The 12,459-nt window shown below is 40.2% G+C and overlaps 1 protein-coding gene across 1 annotated transcript in view; it reads left to right on the top strand.

Moving 5' to 3' along the window:
- LOC124718772 overlaps positions 1-12,459 on the top strand; it is a 243,763-nt gene that overhangs the window by 155,716 nt on the left and 75,588 nt on the right. The window contains 3 exon segments of the mRNA XM_047244384.1: positions 1,080-1,342; positions 5,595-5,855; positions 8,070-8,446. Coding sequence (XP_047100340.1) covers positions 1,080-1,342; positions 5,595-5,855; positions 8,070-8,446 — 901 coding nt within the window.

The raw sequence follows: 12,459 nt of genomic DNA, 5'->3' as shown, positions 1-12,459 counted from the left end.
GTCAATTTGTGAAAGTCTACATTGGGCCATTGGGCAGACTCTGTGCAAATAAATCAGATGTGCACAGAAAATTGTCACTCACATTTTGCAACCCATGTAAGCCATAGTCAAGCACTGTATTTCCAAATGACATTCCACGGAGTGTTCAGACACAAAAATTTTGGAATATGGTCATAAGGAATCTGTGGAAATACATTTGGTGGAAAACCTTATTAATCAGGATGGCGGCTTTTAGCTGCCTAAGACGTGGGACGTGCTCATTTCTTTACATTGTGCAGACAGACAAAATTACACATCCAGTGCCTCCTGCGTCCAATAACAGTTAATTCTGTAAATTTAACCGCCAAATTTTAACTCCATGCGTGTGTAATTCGATAGATGACGTGCGAGTAGTAACGCAGTTGTGTGTGCACCGTAGTAGCTCAGGTGCCTCACAGTTCAACAGAAGACACGCGTGCAGCAGAGATCTATGCATGTGTAGGATTCCACCAGTCTTGGATATAAACATTGTGATAAAATTCACTAACATGGCTGCCTGGTTGTCAACCAAAATAGCGAGTCAAGAAGTTTACAACTTTTGGCTGCAGTCTCAAAATGACGTAGAATAATAATGTTATTACTAAAATTAAACAAGTTTGTTTCTGCTCAAAGCTGCCATTTTTTAAATTTTTAATTGCTATTGTGGTGTCGAATATTACTGATCCTCAGGCAGAAATCTCGCATCCAAATATACACACACTCGTACTAGCAGACAAAAATAATGACACTTAACATGTTCTCCCACATTTGTCTTGTCCCTCTTGACTGTTGGAAAACAGATGTGATAGATAGACCCTAACTTCAAAGACAACTGAAAGCAGAAATGACTGTTTTTTATAATTATGTGAGGGCTTTGGATCGATCCCACATAGAATTATTATTAAAAGGTTCACTACTCCATAAGAGTACCGTAACTGTGATCAACTTATTGCAGAGGTGACTGAGGAGAGAAAGGTAGATTGCAGAACACACTCACCACACTGATGTACATTATTTAATTTGAAAACATCTTCCATGTGTGGGTGGTGCTAATTTTTCAGATAGCTGCAGCCAGTCGGAATCGGGAGCGAGTGGAAGTAACCACCGCTGCTCACTGAATGACTGCAGCGTGTGCTGCTACAACAACAACCGCAGCAACAACATCATCAGTGGCAGTACCGATGCCATCCGGTCGGTTGCGGACAACGGCAACAGGAATACCGAGTGCATCAAGGCGGCAGACCCCCGAGTCGACAACTGGGTCCGTGTGGGGAATGTCACAGGCGGTGACGAGTACTCGACCTGCTGCTTTGAAGATAGCCTGGTAGGTATCGTGTTGTAGCCTACGAACACACTGAGGTGACTTCTACAGATACTGGAATTTTTAATTTTAGTATAATAACATGCAGAGCATAAATTATTCGTGTGAGCAACAGTGTCACATTTTATGGCATTGCGGTCACCGGTAATCTAAGGGTAGAACTGAGGTTGAACAGCCTGCTGTCTTCGTGCTATCATATGGCTATCAGCTAACCCTGTGGTTTATCAGGGGAATCCCGAAAGTTTAATCTCCATTTAGTTACCTAATCATCATGGCGCTCTGTCACGCCAAGAGCCCCCAGGTTCGATTCCCGGCTGGGTCGGAGACTTCTGCTTCATCATCATCAGTGGAAGGCGACGGGAAACTGCCACTGGAACCACTTCCGTAGATGCTCATGCGGTGGATCTCTCTGACAAGGCTTCCCCCATGACAAGACCTGCTGTAAGGCAGAACACAAAATTAAGTAGTTAGCTAATGCTGTGTACACCCTTCTGCCTCGAGCAACTTCTGCTGCCTGGCAGAACCACGATTGGGCATATTTGCCGAAACCTCTCCCCCTTTTCCTATTGCATTGCTGTACAAGATTCATATTCTTAAGGCGTGTTTACAAAGAGAGCGAAACATGCTCTGCAACAGCGTTCGCAACATTGTTCGCAGCTAGTACGAGACTACAGATGTTCTCAACATGATGTGAACACAAAAACAGTGTTCAGAAATGTAGGGAAAGATAGATTGCTACTTACTGTTAAGATGACACATAACATTGCAGACGGGCACAATCAAAACACTTACACAAAGCTTACGGCCACAGTTTTTGTCAGCAAAAGAGGAACACACCATTTGTACACACAAGCGAGCACACTTGACAGACACATGACCACCAAGTCTGGCAGCTTTGGTCAGAGCTCGAGCTGCAATGTAATGAGTCAGATTTACAGTAAGCAGCAATCTCAGTTTCCATACATTGTTGATATTCCTAGCTGGAGTTTCCACTGTTCATAAACAGTGTTCCATGGCTGTGTCAGTACAGATCAAAGGAACACTGTTTCTGGTCTGCTACCACAAAATGCCACTATGCAGCACTAGTGTTTATGCTTCACAAACTACAGTAACTGTTTAAGATAAAGCTTTCTTCGAAATCTGGAATAAATATGTAGGGCTTTTGATAGAAATCACCAGTTGCCAAAAACCAATGAGTAACAGCAAGTCTGTTCTTCGCAGGAGTTGCTTTTCTGAAATTTGTGTCCTTCTTTGAAACAAATGGTCCTACTGTATTCTTCAGTGTTTCAGAATTGGACGGAAATATCCTAGTGAAGTTACGAACACCAGAACAGTCTTTCAGATTCATCATGTCATTCCTGTCCCGTCTTGTGTAGTACCAGTAAACCCCAAATCCCTTAAAGAATCGAACACCCATGTATAAAACAGCTTCAGATATATGATTAATTTACAAATGTTTTACATAAATGTGAGAAAAAGTTTAGAAACATCTTGAAATTATGCTTAAAGTTTGTTGGAAGTCGTTAAGTGCTCTCAGTGAAAAAAAACTGATTAAATATAGTCTGGGTATATGCACTCCATATTAAACGAAGGCAAGTTTTTTCGAGCATCGAAATGTCTGACACCCTATCTCCTGAAATGTGTGTTGCACGATGATAAAGTTTTGCAGGTATGTGCGGATACCGTCTGAAAACTGTTTTTCAAACATAGTCAGTAATAAAGAAGTAATAAATTAAAACACCGTCTCTGATGCTGAAGTTTTATTGCAAGAGCAGCGAAAATGCGATATGCGACAAACTTTTTTCGTTTCATCATTTTGTGGGATAATCGACGAGAAAAAGTTTCACAAACATTTGAAATTTTGTGTAAAGTCTGTTGGAAGTTTTGAAGTTTTCTCACTCTACCAGTGATGACTACCTACGTCTCTTTCTTCACGCGTTTATTTTGTCACGTATTATTAATGTGGTGCCATAGATCTTTAGCTCTCCCTCTTCAGTTATCATTGTGTAGCTCTTATGTGAGTAGACAATTTGAAGTGTGAGCTGAAAGTTCGGTGTAGCAGACAATGCAAATACATATGTAGAGATGTTTGTCGCAAGTGCAGGAAGGGATGCAAACAACGAATGTGGTTGCCGAGGTGTAGCTGACTTTGGTGTAACAATGTTGCAAAGAGAGACGTGTTTTTAAACTCTGTGCAAATACATCTTTGATGTACGCAGTGCCCTGTATCGCTGATAATAGTGTGCTCATACTTGTCCATTGTGTCTGAAAGTAAGTGCACATCATATATCATGTGTTGATAATTATTAGAAGAGTAGGCATAGCAGCTTTATAACCTAAAAATCATTATTGGGGTGAGAAAATATCTGTTCATGTGTTGTCAAACAGTTTGCTAATTTTTCTTGTGTGGGGTTACCAGACAAACAAAAATTTTTTAAAAGATTCATAGTGGCATTCAGGTATTTTCAAATGAAATGCAGCAGAAGTTTCATTATTTAGAGCATCAAACTTTTTAGACATGTCATTGTTGAGGTTTTCATTCTGAAAACTGGTTTGATGCAGCTTGCCTTGGTAGTCTGTCCTTTGCAACTTATATGCATGCATACTTACGGGGTATTGTTTTAGAGACTTGCGCTACCTCTGCAATTTTTACCTGCCCCTTCAGTTACCCAAGTAGATGATTCAATCAACCAATCTGTTCTTTTGATCAGATTGTGCTACAAATGTTTTCCCCAGTTTGGTTCAGTACCTCTTCGTTACATATCCGATCTACCCATTCAATTTTTATCTTTCTCCTGGCACCACATTTTGAAAGCTTCTGTTCTCTTCTCTTCTTGACTGAACTGCTTATCCTCCACACTTCACTCCTGTACAAGACTGCACAGAAGATAAATACCTCCAGAAATTTATATTCACTATTACTAAATTATTTTTCAGTAATGATTTTCTTGCTGTTTACAGTCTGTTTTATATCCATTGTCACTTACTTTACTGTCCAAATAGCAAAATCTGTGTACTACTTTCAGTATCTCATTTCTTAATGTAATTCCATTCCATGAGCATCACCTTATTTAGACTGTATTCCATCACCCTTATTTTGCTTTTGTTGTTGTTCATCTTACAACCTGTTTCTGTGATACTGTATATTCCTTTCAACAGTTCTTCACAGTCCTTTGCCATATCTCAGAAAATTACAATATGATCAACAAACCACAGTGTGTTTATTTCTTCTGCTTGAACTTTAATTTCCTTTTCAGATTTCTCCTTGGTTTCCTTTATTGCTTCCTCAGGTATAGAGTGAATAATATTGTGGATAGGCTACAAACCTGTCTCACTCCCTGTTCAACTACTGCTTCACTTTAATGGCCTTTATGACTACTATAACTGCAACATGGTTTTGCATCTGAGATGTAGATAACCTTTATCTCCCTGTATTTTATTTGTGCTACCTTTAAAATTTAAAGAGTGTAGTCCAGTCAGCATTGTTGAACACTTCCACTAAATCTGTAATTGCCATAGAATTAGGTTGCATTTCTTCTGCCTATCTTCTAAAATGAGTCATAGGGTCAGTATTGCCTCTTGTGTTTTTGCATTTATTCTGGAACTGTGATTAACCTTCCTCAATGTTGGCTTCTAGATTTTACATTTTTCTGTTAATAATTTGTGAGTATTTTGCAGCCATGACCTATTATCAGGCATAAATTCTTGTCCTCACACGAATTGTCTCTGTTAGCTGGGCACGTGATGTTTCCGGCAATTTTTTTGTAAATAAAATTAAAATATTGCACACGTTGACTGTTTGATAACAGCTGCTGTAATAACATGTGAACCCGTTTAAACAGCTGTCAGTCACCATATACGATATTTTGATTATGTTTGTACATAAAAAAATGCCTGAAATACATATACTCAGCTAATGGATGGGCCATACGATATTTTTAAGTCTGATAGATGCTAAAGCAAGAAATATTCATTTTGTCATGCCTGAAATTGCAATGCCAAAATTTAAAAATAAAATCGTGCAATTTGTTTGTCGGTATTAGATCCGTATTGTTGCCACCTGCCGTCCGCTTACTTACTGTCGCAGTCTGCCATCTGCTTACTGCTCCTGTCTAATATTAACTGTTATATAATATAAACTGTTATATAATATACCTGTAGAGCCTTTTGTGACTGCTTCTGTGAATAAGTGTGAAGTCCGTTCTGTACATACTTTCTTCCAGTGTTACAACACTATATTGCTCCATTTGTGCAGGTCGGGCCTCCGGTGAAAGACGGCATCGTGCACCAACAGCAGCAGCCGGAGCTGATACGGGAAGAGACGGAGGAGTCGGAGAGCTCCTCCTCGGTGGAACAGCTCTCGGAGAGCGTGTCCAAGCTGGAGGAGTACGTCCCCGTGTCGCTGCCGGTCCAGATCCCGCCCGCCCTCGACCACATCCGCTGCCACGATAACAACAACGGCAGCCGGGCACTTGAAGAGAGGGCGACACAGACCAGCGTCGTCCAGTCTCGCAATGTGAGTCCGCTGCTTCACTGTAGTCCACCGCCTGACTCCTCCTGTGTTACAGTTGTCATTTACATGCCTCCGTTTTGCTCCTGCCTGTTTACTGATGTCATCAGCCCACCTTATTCTTGGACATCTTCCCAGTCTTTTCTTACCTCTAGGAACTGATCTGTTCATTTGGCTATATGTCTTCCAGACTTGTGTTTCGTGAAGAAGAAGAAGAGTTTGGAATGACTGAAGTTCTACATATGCAGGCAGAAAAAGCAACTGCTGGCTACTTCTGAAGTATACTAACAACAAATTATGACTAGTGCTAATGTACTCAAACTTGCAATTATAGTAATTACTTCTAGAGTACTTATATGTGTATATTAGATGAAAAATACCTGTTTTGAAAAAAAGGCCACTATTCCTCATCCTATAGTACTCAGCCACTGTTATTGTCTAATACTTCAAACAAAACACATTACACTATAAGCTATCTACGTACTGGGAAAATCAGATTATATCTGATACAAATATTAGTTAGGAATGTAAATTCTGCTGAGTCCAGGTATTCAGATACATTGTAGAAGAACTGGCTAGTGAGGTGTTCTTTTATTTTTTTTTTTTTTTTTTTGTTAAATATTTAGGGATTCTAAATTTCCTACCTGATGTTTGCTGGCTAGCAGCTTTAGACTTTTGCACCAAAGTATAAAAGTCCATTTTGAAACCTGGAGAGTGATACATAACCTGTGTACAAAATTTCTACTTCTAGTATTGTGGTTGTGAATCTCAGAATTCATCCTGAACTCACCCGTGTTGTTAACCACATACACCAATATGTAGTATGTTTATTGTCATGGAAGTGTAAGAATCCTTATGTACCTGAAAAGGTGTCTGCAAGGTTTTCGATTATCAAATGTGCACAATATTTTCATTTCACAATTTTATAGAATTAACTCTTTTGATGTGGAAATTATTTACTCATCGGTGTGACAAAATACTGTCAAATTTGAATCAGTGATGTCTAAGAGGCCCGCAGTGAATGGATCATGTCTGTATGCACTTGTGCAGTATTTATTTTGCCTTTGATGTTATGGTAGCAGTGCAGGTACATGCACGTGATTGTAAAGTTATATAAACAGGTTTAGTTATGACATTGATTCAGGTGTCATTGTGAAGAGCTTGTGGACCACTACTAGCACCCAAAGTGAGAAAATAAAAGTATTTGCTGGAATGTAAGTGAAAATCAGTATTATTGAAAACTACAAAGTAATGAAAGGTGTTCTCAAATGACTTGTAAATACACTCGGAATAGAGAAAACGTAAGTCAGAGGAAAGCTCGCTTCAAAAGGAATCTGTAAATCCTAAAAAGTTCACTGCCAAACAGATGTGAGAACTAGTAAGATGTTTTGAATATAAGCACCTAAAATGTCTCACATTTCACAGATAATGTTAGAGGCAGTCACTCATCTATATATTGTAGAAATATATTCACAAAATAATACACACTGGCACTCCATTCTTCTCTGCTTCGCACACAGAGTAGTGGTAATCGAATACAGTTTTGTACAGAGCGCATCTGAGATCGTGCGGCCCGTAATGCGAACCGTTACGTCTGACCCTGTTTCCCAACTGACTAGATAGACTGAATCACTTCACTTTGCATTGCACTTTCAGCTGGAGGCGAAGGTGCACTGAGTAAGTCGTCTGAATATTGTTATCCTAATCCTAATAAAAAGTGTTCTAAGCTTGAGATCTGAAATAAGTTGTTTAAAGATTGCTATTGAGAGTGTATTCAGCATGATAAAAGTTCAGTCTGAATGATACTTTATCAGATATTAATAGATGAATCTTAGAAGTTTGGTGTGCTGTTCCTGTGTCGGCCAAAAGTCACATTATCCTCCTACTAAACTGGTGCAATTTCTCATAGAATTGGTAGTCACTAATATCTCTTCTCTGACTCCCGCCCCATTTCTTACGTCGCATCTCCGATATTGTAATCTCGACTTAACTCTGGAGCAAATCTCAGCACGGAATCTTACGGCTCCAAAGCCAGAATAAACCTCCTTTGGGTCCACATAAATTGCATCTTGTAATTTAATGTCCCCTAATGATGCCCACACCCTGCCTATACTGACTGGGCAATCTCTGCACCCGAACATCAGTCGGTCAGATAAAAATGTCCGAGACAATAAGAGACTGTCGGAGAGGTACAACATCGAGTGTGACGACACCCCACAGGTGGGCGCGGGCACGCCGCCGTCACCGCGCACGCTGAGCCGCGCGGTGCAGACGCTGGCAGAACACAAGCGGCGCACGTGGGTGCTGTTCCCCAACTACACGCTGCCCGACCTGGCGTTCCTGCGCAAGCACCGGCACAGGGAGCTCGACTTCCTGCTGGCCCCACAGAAGGTTGACACTGCCGCGACTGTCGCCGTCGGCACGACCGGCGGCAAGAGGCGGCCACGCCCGCTGTCGTGTGACGACGTCGAGGCGCTCAGGAGGAAGGGCTTCTCCCACGTCAGGGACCGTGACTCACTCGCCGTCCTGCTGCCGCGGGAGTACCGCCGCCTGCTCGAGGAGCCAGACACTAACAAGGCTGTCACTTCGGATTCCAGGTTGGTGGAGAAACAGTAGCAGGTTGGTAACTTGTCTGCCAAAAACTTGGAAAACCAGGAGCTCTCAGGGAAAATGAGTTTACGGTGTTACTAGATAAGTTAGTAAAATCTCAGTGGAATTCTGAGACACTCTAGGGTATGTTGATCTGTTCCTTGATGAAAAGAAATATTTGGACTAATTTTGTTACAAATCATTCTTAAAATTCTGCTTCGGAAACAATTGGTTGTGAGTCTATCGTGTTGTAAGGATCGCGTGATAAAGAATAAATGCGATGTGGTTTCTGGAATCTTCCACACCCGAATAACTCTAGAATTGACATTTTTTGGGGAAGTAGATGTAGATGTAGATGTAGAAGTTTTCTACGTATTCAGAACAAATATGTAATTCCTTGTAAACTACTAAGATACTTTCGATACACAGCAGGCCAGTGTAAAATGTTGTTTACAATTACTATACCACCAACTCCAGATAAACACCTATAGTTCTTGTTTTTAATTATTATAGTTTTTATTCGACATTGTTAGTGAGTAACACATTACTTAAAATTGGAATAATCCAATGAAATCAATATAGTTTCAACCACAATTCATGTATTTCACAAATACTTCTCAACCATAAAGATGACATGTCTTATCCCATTGCCATAGAGAGAGAGCGAGAGTGTGAATACTTCTATTACAAAAGAAATCAGGATCCATAGACATCTGTTTTCATAGATAGTTCCTTCTTTTCATTGAGAGATGCACATTCAAATTACTTGGACAAAAGGACAAGCATGTTCCTCGAAAGTCATCATAAAAGAAAAAGAATTCCAAGTTATTACTTGGTTAATCTGCAAGGTACAGCACAAGTCATATAAGGAAAGGTGAAGGGAAAAACCTGAATTGTTGGAAGGATGATCAGTCGCAGCTACCTCCATTGTGTTCCTTGGTAATCATGTTAGTGGTCGGTAGGTTCTGCAGCTCCAGGTCCTTTTACGCAATGCACGATTGGGAGTGTATATGCATATCAGAATTTCAGATACCATTGAATTTTGTCATTCACACAGAAATAAAAGTGGAGTTCTTAAATGCTTATAAAATATAAATACAGCTCCAAATTTGAACACACGTTTTGTAGATCAGTATTGAATATTAATGTTTTGGTTCTTTTTTCCTAATTTCCATGAAAAGTGGTCTTGTGCAGACTTTCTCACATTGTCATTCTTGAAGTCAGCTATGACCATACAGTGAAGAGCGATTTCAGATGGGGTATGTCATTGCTGTCATTGTTGCCATTGTTGTTGTTGTCTTCATCCCAGAAACTTGTTCAATGCAGCTTGCCAAGCTACTCTATCCTGTGCAAGCTTCATCTCCAGGTATCTACTGCAACCTACATCCTTCTGGATCAGCTTAGTGTATTCATCTCTACGGTTTTTACCCTCCACCCTCCATGATACTAAGTTGCTGATCCCTTGATGCCTCAGAACATGTCCTACTAATCGATCCCTTATTCTAGTCAAGTTGTGCCACAAATTCCTCTTCTTCCCAATTCTACTCATTACCGCCTCATTAGTTACATGATCTACCCATCTAATCTTCAGTATTCTTCTGTAGCACCACATTTCGAAAGCTTATATTCTCTTCTTGTCTAAACTATTTATCGTCCACGTTTCACTTCCACACATGGCTACACTCCATACAAATACTTTCAGAAACGACTTCCTGACATTTAAATCTATACTCGATGTTAACAAACTTCTCATCTTCAGAAACGCTTTCCTTGCCATTGCCAGTCTACATTTTATATCCCCTCTACTTCGACCATCGTATTTTGCTCCCCAAATAGCAAAGCTCCTTTACTACTTTAAGTGTCTCATTTCCTAATCTAATTCCCTCAGCATCGCCTGATTTAATTCAACTACATTTCGTTACCCTCGTTTTGCTTTTGTTGATGTTCATCTTATGTCCTCCTCTCAACACACTGTCCATTCCGTTCAACTGCTCTTCTAGGTCTTTTGTTGTGTTTGCCAGAATTAAAATGTCATTGGCAAGCCTCAAAGTTTTTATTTCTTCTCCATGGATTTTAATTCCTTCTCCAAATTTTTCTGCTTGCTCAATATATAGATTGAGTAACACCAGGGATTGGCTACAACCCTGTCTCACTCTACTCCCAACCACTGCTTCCCTTTCGTGTCCCTCGACTCTTATAACTGCCATCTGGTTTATGTACAAATTGTAAACAGCCTTTCGCTCCTTGTAATTTACCCCTCTCACCTGTAGAATTTGAAAGAGTGTATGCCAATCAACACTGTCAAAAGGTTTCTCTAAGTCTACAAAAGCTAGAAATGTAGGTTTGCCTTTCCTTAATTTATGATCTCAGGTAAGTCATAGGGTCAGTATTTCCTCACATGTTCCAACATTTCTACGGAATCCAAACTGATCTTCCCCAAGATCAGCTTCTACCAGTTTCATGTTAGTATTTTGCAGCCGTGGCTTATTAAACTGATAGTTCAGTAATTTTCTCATCTGTCAACACCTGTTCTCTTTGGGATTGGAATTATTATATTCTTCTTGAAGTCTGAGGGTATTTTGTCGTACCTCATACATCTTGCTCACCAGATGGTAGAGTTTTGTCATTGCTGGGTCTTCCAAGGCTTTCAGTAGCTCTAATGGAATGTTGTCTACTCCCGGGGCCTTGTTTCAACTTAGGTCTTTCAGGGCTCTGTCAAACTCTTCACGCAGTATTATATTCCCCATTTCATCTTCATCAACGTCCATAATATTGCCCTCAAGTACATCGCCCTTGTATAGACCCTTAGTATACTCCTTCCACCTTTCTGCTTTCCCTTCTTTTTTTAGAATTGGTTTTCCACCTGAGCTCTTGATATTCATACAAGCAGTTCTCTTTTCGCCATAGGTCTCTTTAATTTTCCTGTAGGCAGGTTACCCCTAGTGATACATGCCTCTACATCTGTCCTCCAGCCATCTCTGCTTAGCTGTTTTGCACTTCTTGTCAATCACATTTTTGAGATGTTTTTATTCCATTTTGCTTGCTTTGTTTGCTGCATTTTTACATTTTCTCCTTTCATCAGTTCAGTATTTCTACTGTTACCCAAGGATTTCTACTAGCCCTCGTCTTTTTACCTACTTGATCCTCTGCTGCCTTCACTATTTCATCTCTCAAAGCTACCCATTCTTCTTCTACTGTATTTCCTTCCCCCATTCTTGTCAATCGTTCCCTAATTCTCTCCCTGAAACTCTCTACAACCTCTGGTTCTGTCAGTTTATCCAAGTCCCAGCTCCTTAAATTCCCATCTTTTCGCAGTCTCTTCAGTTTTAAGTCTACAGTTCATAACCAATAGATTGTGGTCAGAGTCCACATCTGCCCCTGGAAATGTCTTACAATTTAAAATCTGATTCATAAATCTCTGTCTTACCATTTTATAATCTATCTGAAATCTTCCAGTGTCTCCAGGCCTCTTCCACGATCCAACGTTCTGTCATGATTTTTAAACCAAGTGTTAGCTATGATTAAGTTATGCTCTATGCAAAATTCTACCAGGCGCATTTGTCTTTCATTCCGTACCCCCAGTCCGTATTCACCTATTACTTTTCCTTCTCTTCCTTTTCCTACTATCGAATTCCAGTCCCTCATGACCATTAAATTTTCATCTCTCTTCACTATCAATAATTGCTTTTATCTCATCCTACAATTTTCGATCTCTTCATCTGTGGAGCTAGTTGGCATATATACCTGTACTACTGTGGTAGGTGTGGGCATCGTGTCTGCAATAATACGTTCACTGTGCTGTTCGTAGTAGCTTACCTGCGAGACTATTTCCTTATTGATTATTAAACCTACTCCTGTGTTACCCCTATTTGATTTTGTATTTATAATCCTGTATTCACCTGACCAGAAGTCTTGTTCATCCGTTTCCCTTCTTTAAATTTTCTAACCTACCTGCCTCATTAAGGGATCTGACAGTCCACACTCTGATCCGCAGAATGCCAGTTTTGTTTCTACTGATAAC

Source organism: Schistocerca piceifrons, chromosome 10, assembly GCF_021461385.2.
Source record: "Schistocerca piceifrons isolate TAMUIC-IGC-003096 chromosome 10, iqSchPice1.1, whole genome shotgun sequence".
Taxonomy (NCBI): Eukaryota; Metazoa; Arthropoda; class Insecta; order Orthoptera; family Acrididae; genus Schistocerca; species Schistocerca piceifrons.
The sequence above is the reverse complement of the archived record's forward strand: the minus strand, read 5'-3'. Positions and strand labels throughout refer to the sequence as shown.